At 51.3% G+C, this 21,694-nt stretch overlaps 3 protein-coding genes and 1 pseudogene across 3 annotated transcripts; 2 read left to right on the top strand and 2 right to left on the bottom strand.

Annotated features, from left to right (window-relative positions):
• Positions 1-411: 411 nt before the first annotated feature.
• On the bottom strand, positions 412-1,767 carry LOC112878702 (flavone O-methyltransferase 1-like). The gene has a single exon (XM_025942917.1). The coding sequence runs from the start codon at positions 1,661-1,663 to the stop codon at positions 587-589; it is 1,077 nt and encodes a 358-aa protein (XP_025798702.1). The 5' UTR covers positions 1,664-1,767; the 3' UTR covers positions 412-586.
• Positions 1,768-2,738: 971 nt separating this feature from the next.
• Positions 2,739-4,678, top strand: LOC112878705 (annotated as a pseudogene).
• A 2,902-nt stretch (positions 4,679-7,580) lies between these two features.
• LOC112878706 (flavone O-methyltransferase 1-like) lies at positions 7,581-18,127 on the bottom strand. The gene is made up of 2 exons (XM_025942919.1): positions 17,938-18,127; positions 7,581-8,624 (listed from the first exon to the last, which is right to left on the bottom strand). Exons 1-2 carry the CDS (start codon positions 18,021-18,023, stop codon positions 7,634-7,636), a joined length of 1,077 nt encoding a protein of 358 aa, XP_025798704.1. The 5' UTR covers positions 18,024-18,127; the 3' UTR covers positions 7,581-7,633.
• A 971-nt stretch (positions 18,128-19,098) lies between these two features.
• LOC112878703 (tyrosine decarboxylase 1-like) lies at positions 19,099-20,909 on the top strand. The gene is made up of 2 exons (XM_025942918.1): positions 19,099-19,986; positions 20,106-20,909. The coding sequence occupies exons 1-2, from the start codon at positions 19,176-19,178 to the stop codon at positions 20,777-20,779; spliced, it is 1,485 nt and encodes a 494-aa protein (XP_025798703.1). The 5' UTR covers positions 19,099-19,175; the 3' UTR covers positions 20,780-20,909.
• Positions 20,910-21,694: the final 785 nt, after the last annotated feature.

The following is a 21,694-nucleotide window of genomic DNA, read 5'->3' as shown; positions in this document are numbered from 1 at the left end:
AAACATATGGCACCACCTCTCCTCAAGTTAAGCCACCATCGCCAAGAAGGGTTGATCACCATAATACCATACTTTCGCTTAACGCTGGACTTATGACTAAGCAAACACCACCGGTTCGTATCACACATCACCAGTGGTTGTGCTATGCATAGCAAAACGGATTTGAGACACCAGCATCTGAGTGTTTCCTGGTGCACAATCAGTCCGGGATTGAGCCACGTACCCGGAGAGAAATAGCCTGGATGGATTATTTCCACTTTGTCCTACAAACCGGTGGTGATGAATAGCCTCGATCACTCCCAATTCATGACCAATCAAACATTGATCGCCATTTTAACCGGCTGTGATTGGTCTGGAGTGAAGCCCGATTCTCTATCGGTGTCAAGGAGACATGAACTTTGCAATGTAAACTCATGAGAGAGCCAAACGGCTGGTGTTTCTCTATTTTATTCTTGTAAATAACATGGAGGTGGCAGTTACAAGAGACACCTTGGTCTAGTGCCGGCAGAGAAACACAGGATGGAAACTTTAGGTAGAATATTTTAATTTATTATGTAGATGGAGGCCGAAGCCTGCCCGGCGGCAGCTACTTGGTGTACTCGATGGCCCAGAAGTTGGCGTAGATGTAGGTGGACTTGACGCTGGTAAACCCGGCGCCCTTGGCGAGCTCCACGAACTCCCTCTCATACCTCTCCTTGCCGTCAGGGCTGTACGCGAGCAGGCACACGTCGACGCCGATCAACCCCTGCGCGCTGTTCGTGGCGTCCGGGTTCACCGGCAGGATGCACTCGACACTGATGAGCTTCCCATGCAGCGGCAGCGCGTCGTAGCAGTTCTTGAGCAGCCTGGCGCAGTGGTGGTCGCCCCAGCAGTTGAGGATCCACTTCATGAGAATGGCATCGCCGGAGGGTACCTCCTCGAACATGTCACCACCCACGTGCTGCACATGCACGCCGGGGTAGGCTGGCGCCTCGGAGATGACGTGGGGGAGGTCGAAGTTGATCCCATGAATGGTCGGGTACCTGGAGGTGATGGCGTGGATGGTGGAGCCAAGGCCGCCGCCGACATCGACGAGGGTGCGGACGCCGTCGAAGCCCGTGTAGAGCTCGAGGAGCTTTTCGGTGAGGATGACGGAGTGCTGCTTCATGGCCTCATTGAAGACGCTGTTGAAGCGCGCGTCCGTGCCGGCGTAGTCGAACCAGGAAGGTGTCCCGAACGCCCTATTGAACGGGCTGCCACCCTCAAGGACCGCGTCCGTCATGTAGCTCCAGGCGTGCATGAAGAGCTTGTCGTTGGCGAGGAGGTGGAACGGCGCCATGGAGACGCCATCCTTGTTGGGGGTGAGCCACTTGCACACCGGCGCGGCGCTGTACCGGCGGGACAGGCTGCCGTCCTCGCCCTCCTCCACCACGCACGACACGACGTTGTAGGAGGCAAGCAGCCGCAGCAAGCGATCGACCATGGACGCCGCGGCCGGGTTGGCCTTGGACGGCAGCTTCGCGGCCACCTCCTTGGGAGTGAGGGCCTTGCCGCCGGCGCCCACGAGGGTCTCGAGCAGGCCCAGCTCGATGGCAGTCCTGAGCGTCATCGGCAGGACGGCCGACGACACTAGCTGCAGCGCGTGCAGGCATGTCTCCTCGTCGGCAATGTCCGTGGAGCCCATCTGCCTCTTGGATCGGATTGGAGCACAGCAACTAGCTGATGGAGGAGTTGTGAGCGCTGGCAGCTGAGTGATGATGTGCGTTGAAGGGGGTGTGGGCACGAGCTGAGCTTATATAGGGCTTCCTGCAGGCTTTGTTCTCACCTACCTCAAAATTAGTCTTGACACGTATGGGAGTGTGGCTGTAAAATGTCTGTGATCTGCGTGAGAGCTGCGGGATGGTGACGGACACAGTGGCATTCTATTTTCTATTGCTAATTACCGCACGCAAAAAACCCGTGATGCACAAGGCTGAGAACAGATACAGAATCTGCAAACCGATTCATGGCACTAGCTGGTAGAGTTGTAGTGAAGCTGCGCAGGAGTTTCAGATATGCATGGGCGTGGACGTCGCGTGATGCACCTGGCTTCGCTACAGAAGATTTTCTTTATTTTATTCATTTTGGTGCTGGGTACAAGCAACTTTCTAGAGTCTGCACGTTTGACATGAAATTTCCGGGAAATGGGTTCATATCCACAAACTCCACTACTAAACACAACTTGAAGTGACTGAAAGCCCAAAACGCAAAATAAATTGCACAAGTTTGTGGTCCAGTTTTGACTAATCAAAGTATTTTTGTATGGTTGTTTTGGATGGAGAAGCTATAAGGTGATAGATAGACTGGAGTACAATCTTCCTATTTTTCTGCTATTTAGATGACTTGATACTTTTCTAGGCTTACTAATAACCATCCAGAGCTCCCGACACAACCGCGTGAGCACCGTCTCCCGACACCTGCACATGATGACTACATGCGCCCACATGCAACTAGTACAAATGTGTGCCTAGTTTGTTTATTTTTTGATAGATCTGTAGAGTATCAATTATTAATAACTAATAACAAACGTGCTGCACAAAAGGTGACTCACCAGGAAGCTGGAGCATGTCGTCAAAATAGCTAGCGAGAAAGCATCGTATCTCCGAGAGCGAGAGAGCATGCCCAAGTGAGTGTCTTTCCTGTGACTAGGTTCGTGATGCACATGGCAGAATGCAGAACCTATATATATGAGCCAGATGTGGGCTTCCAAACCAAATCACATCGCTCCTGCTACGGTGCTGTAGTGAACCCTACTTTCCTTGCCACGCCTGAATTCAAGCTTCTTTCCTGGCCGCCCATGGGTAGCCTTCCACTTGAAGCGATGATGCCACTGGACCCCGAGACATTCGCCGGGGAGTCGGGCGCAGTGGTCGGCTTCCTCGCCGACTACTACCGCAACGTCGACAAGTACCCGGTCATGGCTAACCCCGAGCCGGGCTCCATCCGTAAGCTTCTTCCGGATGCAGCCCCAGAGTTGGGTGAGTCCATGGACCGCATACTCGACGACGTGCAGCGGGACATCCTCCCGGGGCTCACACACTGGCAGAGCCCCAGCTTCTTCGCCTACTTCCCGGCGAACGCGAGCAGTGCAGGGTTCGCCGGGGAGATGTTGTCCGCTGGTCTCAATGTCGTACCTTTCGTCTGGACGGCATCACCGGTGGCCACCGAGCTGGAGCAGGTCGTGGTTGATTGGATGGCTAGCCTCCTCGGCCTACCGGAGCGCTTCCACTTCAAGGGAGGAGGAGGCGGTGTCCTGCACGGGAGCACGTGCGAGGCCGTGGTGTGCACGCTTGCGGCCGCACGCGACCGTGCGTTGAGCAAGCTCGGCCATGAAGGCATCCTCAAGCTGGTCGTGTACGCCTCGGACCAGACCCACGCGACCTTTCAGAAGGGCGCGAGCATCGTCGGCATCCCTCCAGCAAACTTCCGCATCCTACGGACGTCGGCGGAGTCAGGATACGGCCTGACTGCCGACACCGTCCAAAGAGCAGTGGAGGAAGACGTCGCCCGCGGACTGGTTCCTCTTTACCTGTGCGCCACAATCGGCACTACCGGTCTCGGGGCCATTGACCGAGTGCGAGAGCTCGGTCATGTTGCTCGGCGTTATGGTATTAGCTTCAACCTCCTTCCCAGCCCCCCCCCTCTCTCTCTCTCCGATGCTAATCATCCACTTGATTATATGCATATAACCATCTGACAAGATTACATATGTAATACTATCGTACAGGAACCTGGCTGCACATCGACGCTGCATACGCCGGCAGTGCGGCCATTTGCCCAGAGTTCCAAGGTAACCTCGACGGCGCTGAGCTGGCGGACTCGGTGAGCATGAACCCACACAAGTGGTTGCTCACCAACATGGACTGTTGCTGCCTTTGGGTGGCAAACCCCACCACCATGACCGACGCACTGTCCACCGACCCAGAGTACCTCAGGAACGTCGGCGGTGCGTCAAAGATGACGACAGACACGATCGACTACAAGGACTGGCAGATTGCCCTGTCACGCCGCTTCCGCGCCATCAAGCTGTGGGTGGTGCTGCGGCGCTATGGAACGGCGGGCATGCGCGCGCACATACGGAGGCACATCCGGATGGCGGAGTGGTTTGAGCGCGTCGTGGCGGCTGACGAGCGCTTCGAGGTCGTGGTGCCGAGGAGCTTCTCCCTCGTGTGCTTCCGCCTCCGCCGCGCTTCATGGAGGATAAAGCGGTGGAGTCCCTGAACCGCGAGCTCCTCGTGGCGGTGAACGCAAGCGGGCGGGCGTTCATGACGCATTTCGTTGTGGATGGCAAGTTTGTGATCCGCCTAGCCGTGGGTGGCTCCATGACGGAGATGCGGCACGTCCGCGGAGCATGGGAGCTGATCAAGGAGAAGGCCAATGAATTGCTCGCCGGCTGTTAGTTAGATTTCATGGCTGATATATAGTAGCTAGTCATCAGTCCATCATCATCTTGCTTGCGACTAAGAGTTCCGTGGCAGGAGTTTAAGAGTTATTGCGATGTGGAATGAAAGTCAAGAGATGACATAACATATTGCCATTGTTTTCCCTTACCAACACAAATACTTATCCATGAAACCCCTGCTGAGTAAATCTGCTACGAATGGTCCCGGCGGAAGAATAGTTCCTGTGATACTTGCAGCCCTGCATCGGCAAAAATATGAAGCCTTTAACCCTGTGTGTCTTTGCGGCTTCGAGAAAAATAAATATGAAGACTAATCTATTTCATCATTCTTGTTGCCTGAAGCATCGAAATGCATGCATGTTCGAGGGAGCTAGACCATGTATTTCTGTTTGGTTTTACAGAGGAGGTGGCTAACGAGAGTAGTCTGTGGTGGTGCTCAGGTGGTGCTTCAGCACTCTCCATGAACCAGGGGCGAAGCTACAGCTAGTAGCCGGGGTCCGGCGACCCCGATAACTCCAGAAAAATCCCTTTATATCACTGTTGATCTAAATGAAATGACCCGTAAAAAACTAGATTACTACACATCGAACCCGGCGCTTCAAGTTTCTTGCTTCGCCCCTACCATGAACTGCTCATCAGGTCGATACCGCTTAAGCCATGCATCCTACGGTAATGTTTGGTAGCGGTTGGGGTTCTAGTGTGTGTGGGGTGTCTTTAGCTTTATTTGGTAAAGCACAAGCTGGTCTCTATATCCACCTATTGGCCTGTCCTTGTAGAGTTCCCCTTGAAAGCTATAGGATCTGCTACTGCGCGATTAGATTAGGAGAAACCTCTGCGCAATTTGCTTAATCTAGAAACAGAGAGAGAGAGATTGAGAGATGCAGGGAAGGGCACGGGGTATACCTTCGTGCCCTAGGCCGGCGGCGGATGCAGAAGTGCCCGCCATGGCGGTGTAGCGCGGGGATCGGAGCAGTTCGGCCGTAGGGGTTCACGGTCGAGGCAGAGGGCGTCGAGGATCGCCGGAGGAGCTTCCCGCCGCTGCCGCGCTTGACTTAGATCGGCTAGGGTTGACTGTGGGTGGGGTGGCGGCGGCCGGTGGACTTCGTATATCGAGCCGCTGGCCCCCACCTCCTTTTTATAGCGCGGCGCGACGGGGGCCCACCAGCTAGGGTACCGCTGGAACGCCCCCGATCAGGGCGCGGGGTGAGGCGGGTCATCGGGCCCGTTGGGATCCGATGACCCAGAGAGATCAATTCTAACAGTCTCCCCCTTGATCTCACCCTTACTATTCTTTTACTTTTACTTTTTCGCGTTTCGTCATAGATTTGTGTATAGAGCATGCCTCATCGTCACGATCAGCTGTCGATGGATTTAGCAGCTACAATTCACGCTTCCATTCAGAAACGGATTCTTTAACCTTTTTGGGCCCTTGTAGTCCGAAGATCATAGGCTATCCCTTAGCCCCATGCCGGCTACGTGTTCCTTGAACACGTTGGGTGGTAAGCCTTTCGTTAGCGGATCCGCAAGCATTTTCACTGTGCTTATGTGCTCGAGATTAATGATCTGATCTCGGACTTTATCTTTCACAACATAATACTTTATATCTATGTGTTTGGCAGCACCACTTGTCTTGTTGTTGTGAGCATACATTACTGCGGGCTCGTTATCGCAGTACAACTGTAATGGTTTAGATATTTCATCAACCATTCTCAGACCAGGTACAAACTGCTTTAGCCAGTTCACCTGCCCTGTAGCCTCATAACACGCAACAAACTCGGCATACATTGTGGACGATGTAGTGACGGTTTGTTTGCAACTTTTCCATGATATTGCTCCCCCGGCTAGGGTGAACACATATCCTGACGTGGATTTTCTGTCATCTCCTGCGTAATCGGAATCTGAGTATCCTACGATACGCAGAGATTCTGTTTTCCTGTACGTTAATATGAGGCCTTTTGTTCCTTGCAAATAGCGCAGAACTTTCTTTACCAATTTCCAGTGTTCTGGTCCTGGATTACTCTGGAATCTGCCAAGCAACCCGGTAACGTAAGCTATGTCAGTAACCATCAAAATGCTTATTCTCCAAAAGCTACAAGTATATGTATCTGGCTGGAGGCACGCGCAAGGCGCAGTACCTTACAAATAGTTTTCCATGAACGTCCATCATGATTTGTAACCTAAAGAAATTTTACTAGGCACCGTACTAAATGGCGAACGGTAAGTTCCTTAAAGTTGAGCTACATATTGGTACAAGGCATACCCAAACATCTATAATGAAGTAACTGAAATCTACAATAAAAGTTAGAGCTCTATGTTGCTGATTCTTTCTCAACATGGCCATAAAGAATATATCCAAATCTCAGGCAACCATGCGTAATAAAAGGTTGAGTTAGATTGCATTGCCACCTCAAATTGGAGATGCATGTTAACCTAAAATCTCCACACATCCAGAACAATCCTTTCAAAATCCAGTGAATCAATTAGATCTCCAATTTGGATAAAAGATCCAACTTCCCTATCCATCTGAAAACCCATTTCCTCATGTCTAAAGAAAAAGAAGCACCTATACATTACTACCACTGGAGTGAGGACGATGTTACTAACCGTGGAGCATTTGGATTTGAGAAAAACATATGGCACCACCTCTCCTCAAGTTAAGCCACCATCGCCAAGAAGGGTTGATCACCATAATACCATACTTTCGCTTAACGCTGGACTTATGACTAAGCAAACACCACCGGTTCGTATCACACATCACCAGTGGTTGTGCTATGCATAGCAAAACGGATTTGAGACACCAGCATCTGAGTGTTTCCTGGTGCACAATCAGTCCGGGATTGAGCCACGTACCCGGAGAGAAATAGCCTGGATGGATTATTTCCACTTTGTCCTACAAACCGGTGGTGATGAATAGCCTCGATCACTCCCAATTCATGACCAATCAAACATTGATCGCCATTTTAACCGGCTGTGATTGGTCTGGAGTGAAGCCCGATTCTCTATCGGTGTCAAGGAGACATGAACTTTGCAATGTAAACTCATGAGAGAGCCAAACGGCTGGTGTTTCTCTATTTTATTCTTGTAAATAACATGGAGGTGGCAGTTACAAGAGACACCTTGGTCTAGTGCCGGCAGAGAAACACAGGATGGAAACTTTAGGTAGAATATTTTAATTTATTATGTAGATGGAGGCCGAAGCCTGCCCGGCGGCAGCTACTTGGTGTACTCGATGGCCCAGAAGTTGGCGTAGATGTAGGTGGACTTGACGCTGGTAAACCCGGCGCCCTTGGCGAGCTCCACGAACTCCCTCTCATACCTCTCCTTGCCGTCAGGGCTGTACGCGAGCAGGCACACGTCGACGCCGATCAACCCCTGCGCGCTGTTCGTGGCGTCCGGGTTCACCGGCAGGATGCACTCGACACTGATGAGCTTCCCATGCAGCGGCAGCGCGTCGTAGCAGTTCTTGAGCAGCCTGGCGCAGTGGTGGTCGCCCCAGCAGTTGAGGATCCACTTCATGAGAATGGCATCGCCGGAGGGTACCTCCTCGAACATGTCACCACCCACGTGCTGCACATGCACGCCGGGGTAGGCTGGCGCCTCGGAGATGACGTGGGGGAGGTCGAAGTTGATCCCATGAATGGTCGGGTACCTGGAGGTGATGGCGTGGATGGTGGAGCCAAGGCCGCCGCCGACATCGACGAGGGTGCGGACGCCGTCGAAGCCCGTGTAGAGCTCGAGGAGCTTTTCGGTGAGGATGACGGAGTGCTGCTTCATGGCCTCATTGAAGACGCTGTTGAAGCGCGCGTCCGTGCCGGCGTAGTCGAACCAGGAAGGTGTCCCGAACGCCCTATTGAACGGGCTGCCACCCTCAAGGACCGCGTCCGTCATGTAGCTCCAGGCGTGCATGAAGAGCTTGTCGTTGGCGAGGAGGTGGAACGGCGCCATGGAGACGCCATCCTTGTTGGGGGTGAGCCACTTGCACACCGGCGCGGCGCTGTACCGGCGGGACAGGCTGCCGTCCTCGCCCTCCTCCACCACGCACGACACGACGTTGTAGGAGGCAAGCAGCCGCAGCAAGCGATCGACCATGGACGCCGCGGCCGGGTTGGCCTTGGACGGCAGCTTCGCGGCCACCTCCTTGGGAGTGAGGGCCTTGCCGCCGGCGCCCACGAGGGTCTCGAGCAGGCCCAGCTCGATGGCAGTCCTGAGCGTCATCGGCAGGACGGCCGACGACACTAGCTGCAGCGCGTGCAGGCATGCACTACCGGAGGACAGGGCGTCGCCGAGTGTCAAGCGCTTTGCCGAGGGTTCAAAATCGGGCTCTCGGCGAAGATATTCTTCGCCGAGAGCACCCCTCGGCAAAGAATAACCGTCGACAAATCGTATTTTGCCTAGAGCCGAACACTCGGCGAAGAAAGGCACTCGGCGAAGACGCTTTTCCCCGAGAGGCAACCCCTCGACAAAGAAACACACTCGGCAAACAACTGTTACATGCGACAGAATCTGTACGCCGTTTTCTTCACCGAGTGGAGCCCGTAAAGCCCTCGGCAAAGACCCAAGCTTTGCCGAGTTCCCAACTCCTGCTCTCGGCAAAGACCCATTTTGCCGAGTGCTTTTCTTCGGCACTCGGCAAAATATTTTAATTTTTTCCCCGTACCGACTCCAAACTTTTTCTATGTTCTTCCTACATGATGTTAAACAATCCTTGAAAGTTTCAATAATTATTGTAACAATTTGGTATATTATAAAATTTAATTGCATTTCCTTGAATATCTTTGGATAATTCCATTTGAACTACACATCATTGATATCATGATGTAAATTTTGTGAAAAGTCGTTATTCATGTTTTATGGTGTACATTGACACCTTATATAGTAAAATTTAATAAATTTTGAACGTCTTTTACACGAAAGAGGATTGCAAACTTAGGTTCAAGTTATTTTTTAATTTTAAAAAAATGCACATTTGGTCTAAAATCATGAAACTTGGTGTGGTGTCATGAAGTTATATGGATAGGTTGCGATAAAAATTTGACAAGAATTCGACAAAGTTTTGACATACGATGCTCACAAACCGGAGAATATGAGATTAGTTTTCTTATCTCATGTGTATGCCTAATAAGGTTTTAAGCACAATACTTATCAAGCTTTTAGGATATGTTATGAATTTTTTATGACAGTTTTCCCATGCGATATAATGACCTCTCAACAAATTTCAAGAGTTTTAGACATTGTTTATTTTTTATAAAAATAAAAAAGAAAATATTTCGCCGAGTGTTGTACTAAAGCTCTCGGCGAAGAGGCTGTTTGCCGAGAGCAAATGGGGGGCACTCGGCGAAGTGCATTTTGCCGAGAGCGGTAACAGGGCACTCGGCGAAGTTGATGTTTGCCGAGCGTCGCGGCACTCGGCGAAGTGTCTACTTTGCCGAGAGCCCCGATTTCGCTCTCGGCAAAGTCTAATTTTATCCCCTATCCCGATTCCCGGCTCGGATTGCGTTTTTTCACACCGACGCCCGCCTAAGACCGACGCCCGCCCATCCAGACGCACGGCCGCCGCCGCTCCTAGCCACCTCGACGGCCGGCCTCCACGACGAACGGCGACTCGGCCTCCTCGTCGGTCGGCGTCCCCGCTGCCCGGCAAGCCCGACGCCCGGCCGCTCCTCCGCCCTGCCGTCGTGCAGATCGACGGGTGGACGCACGGCAGCCGACGCACCGCGCCTGCTCGACGGCCGGCCTCCACGACGTGCGGCGACCCGGCCTCCTCGTCGCTCGACGTCCTTGACGCCCGGCCGCTCCTCCGCCCTGCCCTCGTGCAGATCTATGGCCAGGCGCCCCGACGTACGGTCGCGGCGGATCCGCGCCTCCTCGACGGCCGGCCACCCCGAAGCTAGGTGAGCACCACCGCCCCGCCTCCCACACCAGCCTCCCAGTGTTAGCACCCAAGGCACTCCCTTCGGCCATCCCTCCTTTCTCGTATTTTTTCTTGGGCGAGCGTTTGCGGATGCAATGGTGCTGCTTGAGCGCCAACACGGGCTGCTGCTGGTGTGTATGTCGTGTAAGCACCACTGGACCAGCTGCTGCAGAGCGGAGGTTCATCCATCAGATCCTGACGATGGTAGATCTAGCTAACAACACCTTTGGATGGTAGGGATGGATCTTTGCAGTGTTGAATCGCTCTGACTCTCATTCATGCACTGGAATTTCTTGCCCTTTTCTTCTCACCTTCATCATGGTAATAATTAGCAATGATAATTCTCCTCTTTTTTCACTAAAGTATTGTATGGGTACTTACTCCATAGGGCATTAGTCTTCATGGCACACCACGGTGCAAGGAATGACGCCAGTTGGTGGGTTCATTGGGTTACTGTTGATCGAAACAGGATGGAGCAGAAATTTCTCCCTGAATACCATACACTTTATTTGTGAGGGATAAACTTAGAAGTGCTTAATTGTAGTAAGTTCAGTACGAGCTAGTTCAGTACGAGCTAATAATTAACTGTGTGGCTGGTGGTGGCTGGTGGCCAGAAATGTTTGGGAGAAACGCAACCACACACAGGTTTGAAATTGTGGGAGTATTATGTCGATCGGTAACAAGCGCATGTTTCGGCAGGATTAGTTGGTCAATCCTCGAGCGATCGAGAGCTGGTTGATGCAGCGAGCAGCCTCATGAGTTTCCGACTATACATACATTCATCATCTAAATAGTACTCCTGTTTTTAGCAGCTGGTTGATGAATTATTGCTCAATTATTGTACTCTGTTTTCTGCTTTTGTTCAATTATTGCTCAATAGACTCTAGCTTTCTTTCATGCTCCAGATTATGTGCGTACTCTAAAAATGCCTAGTAATATAGCAATGCAATTGATGCTTCTATAGAGTTTTTCTCACTAGGTGTTTTACTTTATGTATTAGAGGATGGAGGACCGTGAGTGGATGAACGCTGGGTGGTTAGGTCGGGGTCAGGTCACCGATGAATGGATCGACAAGACCGATGATTTTTTGGAAACGGTGTTTGGCCAATTTGCTAAAGGAGCGGATAGAATGTTCTGTCCATGCAGCAAATGCGAAAACAGGAAGAGACAAACGAAGGTGGTCATGGGGGAACATCTCTGGAAGAATGGATTTACGACAGACTACAGTCGGTGGATCTATCACGGTGAAGCCGGTCGTATTAGAGAAGAGGTGGTGAGACAACGCGTCGAGGATTATGATGCTGATGCCGGGGTAGCGGACATGTTAGATGACTTTCACGGTGCACAGTTCGCTGAAGGCCGTACAGAGGAGGAGCCAGAGGCAAGTGCAAAGGCGTTCTACAAAATGCTTGACGCGGCACAAAAACCCCTTCATGCACATACAACGGTTTCTCAGCTGGATGCCATTGGACGTGTAATGGCGTTGAAGTCGCAATATAGTTGGAGCCGAGAAGGGTTCGATGCTATGTTGACGGTTTTTGCCAGCATGCTCCCCGAGGGTCACATTCTGCCGAAGAGCTTGTACGAGTCGCAGAAACTCCTTCGTGCACTGAAGATGCCGTACGACAAGATACATGCATGTCCGAAGGGGTGCGTCCTGTTTAGGAAGGAACACGCGGAAGAAAAGTACTGTCCTAAGTGTAAATCCTCTAGGTTCCTGGAGGTTGATTCCGGTGATGGCCACAAGACACAGCTTCAAATCCCCGTGGCAATTCTACGTTACCTTCCATTCATACCGAGGATCCAGCGGTTGTACATGAGTGAAGAATCTGCGAAACAGATGACATGGCACAAAAATGGCAAACGTTACAATCCTGAGAAGATGGTACATGCATCCGATGGTGAAGCATGGAGGCACTTTGATACCATTCATCATGAGAAAGCTAGAGATGCTCGTAATGTGCGTATTGCGTTGGCAACGGATGGGTTCAATCCTTATGGTGACATGGCTGCCACATACACATGTTGGCCCGTGTTCGTTATCCCACTCAATCTTCCTCCCGGCGTATGTTTTCAGCGACAGAATGTATTGTTGTCCTTGATTATTCCTGGACACCCGGGGGATAAAATGGGTGTGTTCATGGAGCCTCTCATTGATGATTTGGTCCGTGCTTGGGAGGAAGGTGTGTGGACATATGATCGGGCTACAAAGACAAACTTCAAGATGCATGTTTGGTACCAATACTCCATGCATGACTTCCTAGCGTATGGGGTATTTAGCGGCTGGTGTGTCCAAGGGAAGTGCCCATGCCCAGTATGCAAGGAAGACCTTAAGTTCAATTGGTTGCCGAAGGGTGGCAAGTACTCGTCGTTCGACAAACACCGACAATTCCTGCCTCTTGACCATCCATTCAGACGAGACATCAAGAACTTTACCAAAGGTGTCGCGGTGACAGACCTTGCACCTCCGATCAAGACCAGTGCCGTGGTTCGTCAGCACATAGATGGTCTCGTGGTCAAACCACAAGGTGGCTTTGAGGGATACAGTGAGCAACATTTCTGGACTCATAAGTCGGGTTTGACTCGACTGCCCTATTATGATGACCTTCTCCTTCCACACAACATTGATGTAATGCATACTGAAAAGAATGTCGCTGAGTCAGTTTGGGGAACACTCATGGACATTCCCGGTAAGACAAAGGACAACGTTAAAGCTAGACTGGATATAGCAACGTTGTGCGATAGACGAAACCTAGAGATGCAGCCTCCTGGTCGCGGAAAGACATGGACAAAGCCTAAGGCCGATTACGTCTTGAGCAAAGATCAAAGGAAGGAAGTACTACAATGGATCAAGACGTTGATGTTCCCTGATGGGTATGCAGCTAATCTGAGTAGGGGTGTCAACCTCTCTACTATGCGAGTCTTAGGGATGAAGAGTCACGACTACCACATATGGATTGAGCGGCTTCTTCCGGTGATGGTTCGAGGCTATGTCCCTGAGCGTGTCTGGCTAGTGCTTGCAGAGTTGAGCTATTTCTTCCGCCAGCTTTGTGCAAAGGAGTTATCTCGAACCTTGGTTGCTGACTTAGAAAGATCTGCACCGGTCTTGGTCTGTAAGTTGGAGAAGATCTTTCCACCCAGCTTCTTCAACAAGATGGAGCATTTGATTTTGCACCTTCCATATGAGGCTCGGATGGGGGGGCCCGTGCTTGGTCGTTGGTGCTATCCAATCGAGAGATGTCTAAAGGTTCTTCGAAAGAAATGTGGAAATAAATGCAAAATCGAGGCTTCCATGGCAGAGGCATACATTCTGGAGGAGGTGTCCAACTTCACAACAACATACTATGGCGACAACCTCCCTAGCGTGCATAATCCACCGCCTCGATACAATGCTAACGAAAATGAGTCAACCCTCAGCATTTTTCGAGGTCAACTTGGAACCGCAAGTGGTTCAGTCACCAAGACATTGAGTCATCAAGAGTGGCGTCAGATAATGATGTATGTGTTGACCAACCTTGAGGAGATGGCGCCGTACATAGAGCAATTTATTTGCGAATTCTGGCGACAAGGAGGTAGTCCTGCCCCGCAGCAACTTGATTTCCTTCTTAGTCATGGTGCGGGAAATGGAGGGCCCAATTTCATTTCTTGGATCAAACATAAGGTATCGTCCGATCTATCGTGTCTCGGTTCATTTCATTTCCTTTCATTTGAAGTTCTTCTTACATTCGATCTACCGTGTGCTCAAACTTGTAGGCTCAAAGGGATACGTCTATGAGTGCTGAGTTGAGACAGGTTTCCGATGGCTTTAAATATAGGGTGAAATCATACTCTGGTTATGACGTGAATGGATATCGTTTTTGGACAAGAAGGTACGAGGAAAGTCGACCCAATCGGAAGACCACCAATTCAGGAGTTTTCACACCTGGTCTAGATGGAGTCGAGTATTATGGAACAATTGAAGAAATATACGAGCTCAGTTTTGGTGGTTCCAAACCTCTTAATCCTGTGATATTTAAATGTCATTGGTTTGATCCACAAGTCACTAGAAGCACACATGTAAATCTTGGTATAGTCGAGATTCGACAGGATTCTACCTTACCGGGGGACGATGTTTATATTGTTGCCCAACAGGCAAAACAAGTTTATTATCTCCCATATGCATGTCAAACCAAAGAACATCTTAAGGGTTGGTATGTTGTGTATAAGGTATCACCGCACGGCAAATTACCTGTCCCAAATGATGAAGACTACATCTTAGACCCAAACACAAATGACTTGGAGTTCTTTCAAGAAGAGGGGTTAGAAGGCCGATTTGAGATAGACTTAACTGAGGATGTCCGAATGGAAGTTGAAATTGTGGTTGATGATGAGGAGGCGGATGAGGTGCAAAACGCGAATGACTTACATATGCTAGAAAGGTTTCATTTAGGCAACGTCGATCACGACATTGAGTCAGATAGTCTTGAGTACAACTTGGTTGATAGTGATGATGAGAGTTATGATCCAGCTAATCCCGATCATGAAGATTATTTCTAATCAATGTAATACTATTATTATGTTTTATTTACTTTGCATTTCTTTTAGGTACATTTTGTTTATCTGTACTTATTGTTTTTACTCTTCTTAATTGTAGGTGATTGAGCAAAGATGGTTGGCGGGATGAGGAGCGTGTCTAGGCTTTACCAGCAGGCTAGGTCCAGGTTTTCTGGGCGGTCTGCTCCTTCAGCTCGGGCGGCGTCTGCTTCAGCTCAGGCGGCGTCTGCTCCTGATCGGGAGGCACCTGTCAGGAGGAGGAGGGGGAGGAGGAGGAGGAGGACTAGACAGGAGCCGGAGGAGGAGGAGGAGGAGGAGGCGCGGGTGGAGACGCAGCAGCAGGAGGAGCAGGGGGAGGAGGAGGAGGAGGAGGAGGAGGCGGTGGCGGCACAGCAGGAGGACGAGGATCTTGGGGGAGATCCACAGGGCGGCGGTACCGCGTCTGGTTCCGGTACCGCCTCAGGTTCCGGCACGTCTGCTTCCGGCGTGTCGCGTGTGTACTTGCGAGGTCCAGCTACTCTACCTCGCCGACCGATACCTCTGACGAGGCGCCCGATTATTGCACCCGATGGAAAAGCGTAAGTAACTTTAGATTTTATCATTGCTTCTTCCTGTTTTAAATTCCAAATAAAAACTAATTATTTTTCTCAATCACTTGAGCAGGAGCTGGCTGATAGTGGAGAGTGGAGGGTGTCACACACGCCAGGTCAATGGCATTCTCGGGCTTCTTTGTAGAGAGCACTACCCCGAGCAATACCTCTTCGTATTAATTAAATGACACGCAGCTCTACCATGTCGTTTGAGAAAAAGTTAAACTCCCAATTAGCTTCGCTTAACACAAGATATTCTTCAGATAAAATTAACTTATCACATTAAACTTTATCCAATAGTTTGAATGGCAAGTAATAATTCCGTAAACACCAAGTCAGTAACCATCAAAATGCTTATTCTCCAAAAGCTACAAGTATATGTATCTGGCTGGAGGCACGCGCAAGGCGCAGTACCTTACAAATAGTTTTCCATGAACGTCCATCATGATTTGTAACCTAAAGAAATTTTACTAGGCACCGTACTAAATGGCGAACGGTAAGTTCCTTAAAGTTGAGCTACATATTGGTACAAGGCATACCCAAACATCTATAATGAAGTAACTGAAATCTACAATAAAAGTTAGAGCTCTATGTTGCTGATTCTTTCTCAACATGGCCATAAAGAATATATCCAAATCTCAGGCAACCATGCGTAATAAAAAGTTGAGTTAGATTGCATTGCCACCTCAAATTGGAGATGCATGTTAACCTAAAATCTCCACACATCCAGAACAATCCTTTCAAAATCCAGTGAATCAATTAGATCTCCAATTTGGATAAAAGATCCAACTTCCCTATCCATCTGAAAACCCATTTCCTCATGTCTAAAGAAAAAGAAGCACCTATACATTACTACCACTGGAGTGAGGACGATGTTACTAACCGTGGAGCATTTGGATTTGAGAAAAACATATGGCACCACCTCTCCTCAAGTTAAGCCACCATCGCCAAGAAGGGTTGATCACCATAATACCATACTTTCGCTTAACGCTGGACTTATGACTAAGCAAACACCACCGGTTCGTATCACACATCACCAGTGGTTGTGCTATGCATAGCAAAACGGATTTGAGACACCAGCATCTGAGTGTTTCCTGGTGCACAATCAGTCCGGGATTGAGCCACGTACCCGGAGAGAAATAGCCTGGATGGATTATTTCCACTTTGTCCTACAAACCGGTGGTGATGAATAGCCTCGATCACTCCCAATTCATGACCAATCAAACATTGATCGCCATTTTAACCGGCTGTGATTGGTCTGGAGTGAAGCCCGATTCTCTATCGGTGTCAAGGAGACATGAACTTTGCAATGTAAACTCATGAGAGAGCCAAACGGCTGGTGTTTCTCTATTTTATTCTTGTAAATAACATGGAGGTGGCAGTTACAAGAGACACCTTGGTCTAGTGCCGGCAGAGAAACACAGGATGGAAACTTTAGGTAGAATATTTTAATTTATTATGTAGATGGAGGCCGAAGCCTGCCCGGCGGCAGCTACTTGGTGTACTCGATGGCCCAGAAGTTGGCGTAGATGTAGGTGGACTTGACGCTGGTAAACCCGGCGCCCTTGGCGAGCTCCACGAACTCCCTCTCATACCTCTCCTTGCCGTCAGGGCTGTACGCGAGCAGGCACACGTCGACGCCGATCAACCCCTGCGCGCTGTTCGTGGCGTCCGGGTTCACCGGCAGGATGCACTCGACACTGATGAGCTTCCCATGCAGCGGCAGCGCGTCGTAGCAGTTCTTGAGCAGCCTGGCGCAGTGGTGGTCGCCCCAGCAGTTGAGGATCCACTTCATGAGAATGGCATCGCCGGAGGGTACCTCCTCGAACATGTCACCACCCACGTGCTGCACATGCACGCCGGGGTAGGCTGGCGCCTCGGAGATGACGTGGGGGAGGTCGAAGTTGATCCCATGAATGGTCGGGTACCTGGAGGTGATGGCGTGGATGGTGGAGCCAAGGCCGCCGCCGACATCGACGAGGGTGCGGACGCCGTCGAAGCCCGTGTAGAGCTCGAGGAGCTTTTCGGTGAGGATGACGGAGTGCTGCTTCATGGCCTCATTGAAGACGCTGTTGAAGCGCGCGTCCGTGCCGGCGTAGTCGAACCAGGAAGGTGTCCCGAACGCCCTATTGAACGGGCTGCCACCCTCAAGGACCGCGTCCGTCATGTAGCTCCAGGCGTGCATGAAGAGCTTGTCGTTGGCGAGGAGGTGGAACGGCGCCATGGAGACGCCATCCTTGTTGGGGGTGAGCCACTTGCACACCGGCGCGGCGCTGTACCGGCGGGACAGGCTGCCGTCCTCGCCCTCCTCCACCACGCACGACACGACGTTGTAGGAGGCAAGCAGCCGCAGCAAGCGATCGACCATGGACGCCGCGGCCGGGTTGGCCTTGGACGGCAGCTTCGCGGCCACCTCCTTGGGAGTGAGGGCCTTGCCGCCGGCGCCCACGAGGGTCTCGAGCAGGCCCAGCTCGATGGCAGTCCTGAGCGTCATCGGCAGGACGGCCGACGACACTAGCTGCAGCGCGTGCAGGCATGTCTCCTCGTCGGCAATGTCCGTGGAGCCCATCTGCCTCTTGGATCGGATTGGAGCACAGCAACTAGCTGATGGAGGAGTTGTGAGCGCTGGCAGCTGAGTGATGATGTGCGTTGAAGGGGGTGTGGGCACGAGCTGAGCTTATATAGGGCTTCCTGCAGGCTTTGTTCTCACCTACCTCAAAATTAGTCTTGACACGTATGGGAGTGTGGCTGTAAAATGTCTGTGATCTGCGTGAGAGCTGCGGGATGGTGACGGACACAGTGGCATTCTATTTTCTATTGCTAATTACCGCACGCAAAAAACCCGTGATGCACAAGGCTGAGAACAGATACAGAATCTGCAAACCGATTCATGGCACTAGCTGGTAGAGTTGTAGTGAAGCTGCGCAGGAGTTTCAGATATGCATGGGCGTGGACGTCGCGTGATGCACCTGGCTTCGCTACAGAAGATTTTCTTTATTTTATTCATTTTGGTGCTGGGTACAAGCAACTTTCTAGAGTCTGCACGTTTGACATGAAATTTCCGGGAAATGGGTTCATATCCACAAACTCCACTACTAAACACAACTTGAAGTGACTGAAAGCCCAAAACGCAAAATAAATTGCACAAGTTTGTGGTCCAGTTTTGACTAATCAAAGTATTTTTGTATGGTTGTTTTGGATGGAGAAGCTATAAGGTGATAGATAGACTGGAGTACAATCTTCCTATTTTTCTGCTATTTAGATGACTTGATACTTTTCTAGGCTTACTAATAACCATCCAGAGCTCCCGACACAACCGCGTGAGCACCGTCTCCCGACACCTGCACATGATGACTACATGCGCCCACATGCAACTAGTACAAATGTGTGCCTAGTTTGTTTATTTTTTGATAGATCTGTAGAGTATCAATTATTAATAACTAATAACAAACGTGCTGCACAAAAGGTGACTCACCAGGAAGCTGGAGCATGTCGTCAAAATAGCTAGCGAGAAAGCATCGTATCTCCGAGAGCGAGAGAGCATGCCCAAGTGAGTGTCTTTCCTGTGACTAGGTTCGTGATGCACATGGCAGAATGCAGAACCTATATATATGAGCCAGATGTGGGCTTCCAAACCAAATCACATCGCTCCTGCTACGGTGCTGTAGTGAACCCTACTTTCCTTGCCACGCCTGAATTCAAGCTTCTTTCCTGGCCGCCCATGGGTAGCCTTCCACTTGAAGCGATGATGCCACTGGACCCCGAGACATTCGCCGGGGAGTCGGGCGCAGTGGTCGGCTTCCTCGCCGACTACTACCGCAACGTCGACAAGTACCCGGTCATGGCTAACCCCGAGCCGGGCTCCATCCGTAAGCTTCTTCCGGATGCAGCCCCAGAGTTGGGTGAGTCCATGGACCGCATACTCGACGACGTGCAGCGGGACATCCTCCCGGGGCTCACACACTGGCAGAGCCCCAGCTTCTTCGCCTACTTCCCGGCGAACGCGAGCAGTGCAGGGTTCGCCGGGGAGATGTTGTCCGCTGGTCTCAATGTCGTACCTTTCGTCTGGACGGCATCACCGGTGGCCACCGAGCTGGAGCAGGTCGTGGTTGATTGGATGGCTAGCCTCCTCGGCCTACCGGAGCGCTTCCACTTCAAGGGAGGAGGAGGCGGTGTCCTGCACGGGAGCACGTGCGAGGCCGTGGTGTGCACGCTTGCGGCCGCACGCGACCGTGCGTTGAGCAAGCTCGGCCATGAAGGCATCCTCAAGCTGGTCGTGTACGCCTCGGACCAGACCCACGCGACCTTTCAGAAGGGCGCGAGCATCGTCGGCATCCCTCCAGCAAACTTCCGCATCCTACGGACGTCGGCGGAGTCAGGATACGGCCTGACTGCCGACACCGTCCAAAGAGCAGTGGAGGAAGACGTCGCCCGCGGACTGGTTCCTCTTTACCTGTGCGCCACAATCGGCACTACCGGTCTCGGGGCCATTGACCGAGTGCGAGAGCTCGGTCATGTTGCTCGGCGTTATGGTATTAGCTTCAACCTCCTTCCCAGCCCCCCCCCTCTCTCTCTCTCCGATGCTAATCATCCACTTGATTATATGCATATAACCATCTGACAAGATTACATATGTAATACTATCGTACAGGAACCTGGCTGCACATCGACGCTGCATACGCCGGCAGTGCGGCCATTTGCCCAGAGTTCCAAGGTAACCTCGACGGCGCTGAGCTGGCGGACTCGGTGAGCATGAACCCACACAAGTGGTTGCTCACCAACATGGACTGTTGCTGCCTTTGGGTGGCAAACCCCACCACCATGACCGACGCACTGTCCACCGACCCAGAGTACCTCAGGAACGTCGGCGGTGCGTCAAAGATGACGACAGACACGATCGACTACAAGGACTGGCAGATTGCCCTGTCACGCCGCTTCCGCGCCATCAAGCTGTGGGTGGTGCTGCGGCGCTATGGAACGGCGGGCATGCGCGCGCACATACGGAGGCACATCCGGATGGCGGAGTGGTTTGAGCGCGTCGTGGCGGCTGACGAGCGCTTCGAGGTCGTGGTGCCGAGGAGCTTCTCCCTCGTGTGCTTCCGCCTCCGCCCGCGCTTCATGGAGGATAAAGCGGTGGAGTCCCTGAACCGCGAGCTCCTCGTGGCGGTGAACGCAAGCGGGCGGGCGTTCATGACGCATTTCGTTGTGGATGGCAAGTTTGTGATCCGCCTAGCCGTGGGTGGCTCCATGACGGAGATGCGGCACGTCCGCGGAGCATGGGAGCTGATCAAGGAGAAGGCCAATGAATTGCTCGCCGGCTGTTAGTTAGATTTCATGGCTGATATATAGTAGCTAGTCATCAGTCCATCATCATCTTGCTTGCGACTAAGAGTTCCGTGGCAGGAGTTTAAGAGTTATTGCGATGTGGAATGAAAGTCAAGAGATGACATAACATATTGCCATTGTTTCCCTTACCAACACAAATACTTATCCATGAAACCCTGCTGAGTAAATCTGCTACGAATGGTCCGGCGGAGAATATTCCTGTGATACTTGCAGCCCTGCATCGGCAAAATATGAAGCCTTTAACCCTGTGTGTCTTTGCGGCTTCGAGAAAATAAATATGAAGACTAATCTATTTCATCATTCTTGTTGCCTGAAGCATCGAAATGCATGCATGTTCGAGGGAGCTAGACCATGTATTTCTGTTTGGTTTTACAGAGGAGGTGGCTAACGAGAGTAGTCTGTGGTGGTGCTCAGGTGGTGCTTCAGCACTCTCCATGAACCAGGGGCGAAGCTACAGCTAGTAGCCGGGGTCCGGCGACCCCGATAACTCCAGAAAAATCCCTTTATATCACTGTTGATCTAAATGAAATGACCCGTAAAAACTAGATTACTACACATCGAACCCGGCGCTTCAAGTTCTTGCTTCGCCCACCATGAACTGCTCATCAGGTCGATACCGCTTAAGCCATGCATCCTACGGTAATGTTTGGTAGCGGTTGGGGTTCTAGTGTGTGTGGGGTGTCTTTAGCTTTATTGGTAAAGCACAAGCTGGTCTCTATATCACCTATGGCCTTCCTTGTAGAGTTCCCCTTGAAAGCTATAGGATCTGCTACTGCGCGATTAGATTAGGAGAAACCTCTGCGCAATTTGCTTAATCTAGAAACAGAGAGAGAGAGATTGAGAGATGCAGGGAAGGGGCACGGGGTATACCTTCGTGCCCTAGGCCGGCGGCGG

This window comes from Panicum hallii, unplaced genomic scaffold (assembly GCF_002211085.1).
Source record: "Panicum hallii strain FIL2 unplaced genomic scaffold, PHallii_v3.1 scaffold_438, whole genome shotgun sequence".
NCBI lineage: Eukaryota > Viridiplantae > Streptophyta > Magnoliopsida > Poales > Poaceae > Panicum > Panicum hallii.
The sequence above is the reverse complement of the archived record's forward strand: the minus strand, read 5'-3'. Positions and strand labels throughout refer to the sequence as shown.

What these genes read in the sequence shown, in the direction of transcription:
- LOC112878703 (XM_025942918.1), top strand. Translation starts at nt 19,176, where the DNA reads ATGGGTAGCCTTCCACTTGAAGCGATGATGCCACTGGACCCCGAGACA. An exon ending in TCATGTTGCTCGGCGTTATG is followed by an intron (nt 19,987 to 20,105) that starts GTATTAGCTTCA and finishes ACTATCGTACAG; the next exon opens with GAACCTGGCTGCACATCGAC.
- LOC112878702 (XM_025942917.1), bottom strand. Translation starts at nt 1,663, where the DNA reads ATGGGCTCCACGGACATTGCCGACGAGGAGACATGCCTGCACGCGCTG.
- LOC112878706 (XM_025942919.1), bottom strand. Translation starts at nt 18,023, where the DNA reads ATGGGCTCCACGGACATTGCCGACGAGGAGACATGCCTGCACGCGCTG. An exon ending in GTCCTGCCGATGACGCTCAG is followed by an intron (nt 8,625 to 17,937) that starts GACTGCCATCGA and finishes GATGACGCTCAG; the next exon opens with GACTGCCATCGAGCTGGGCC.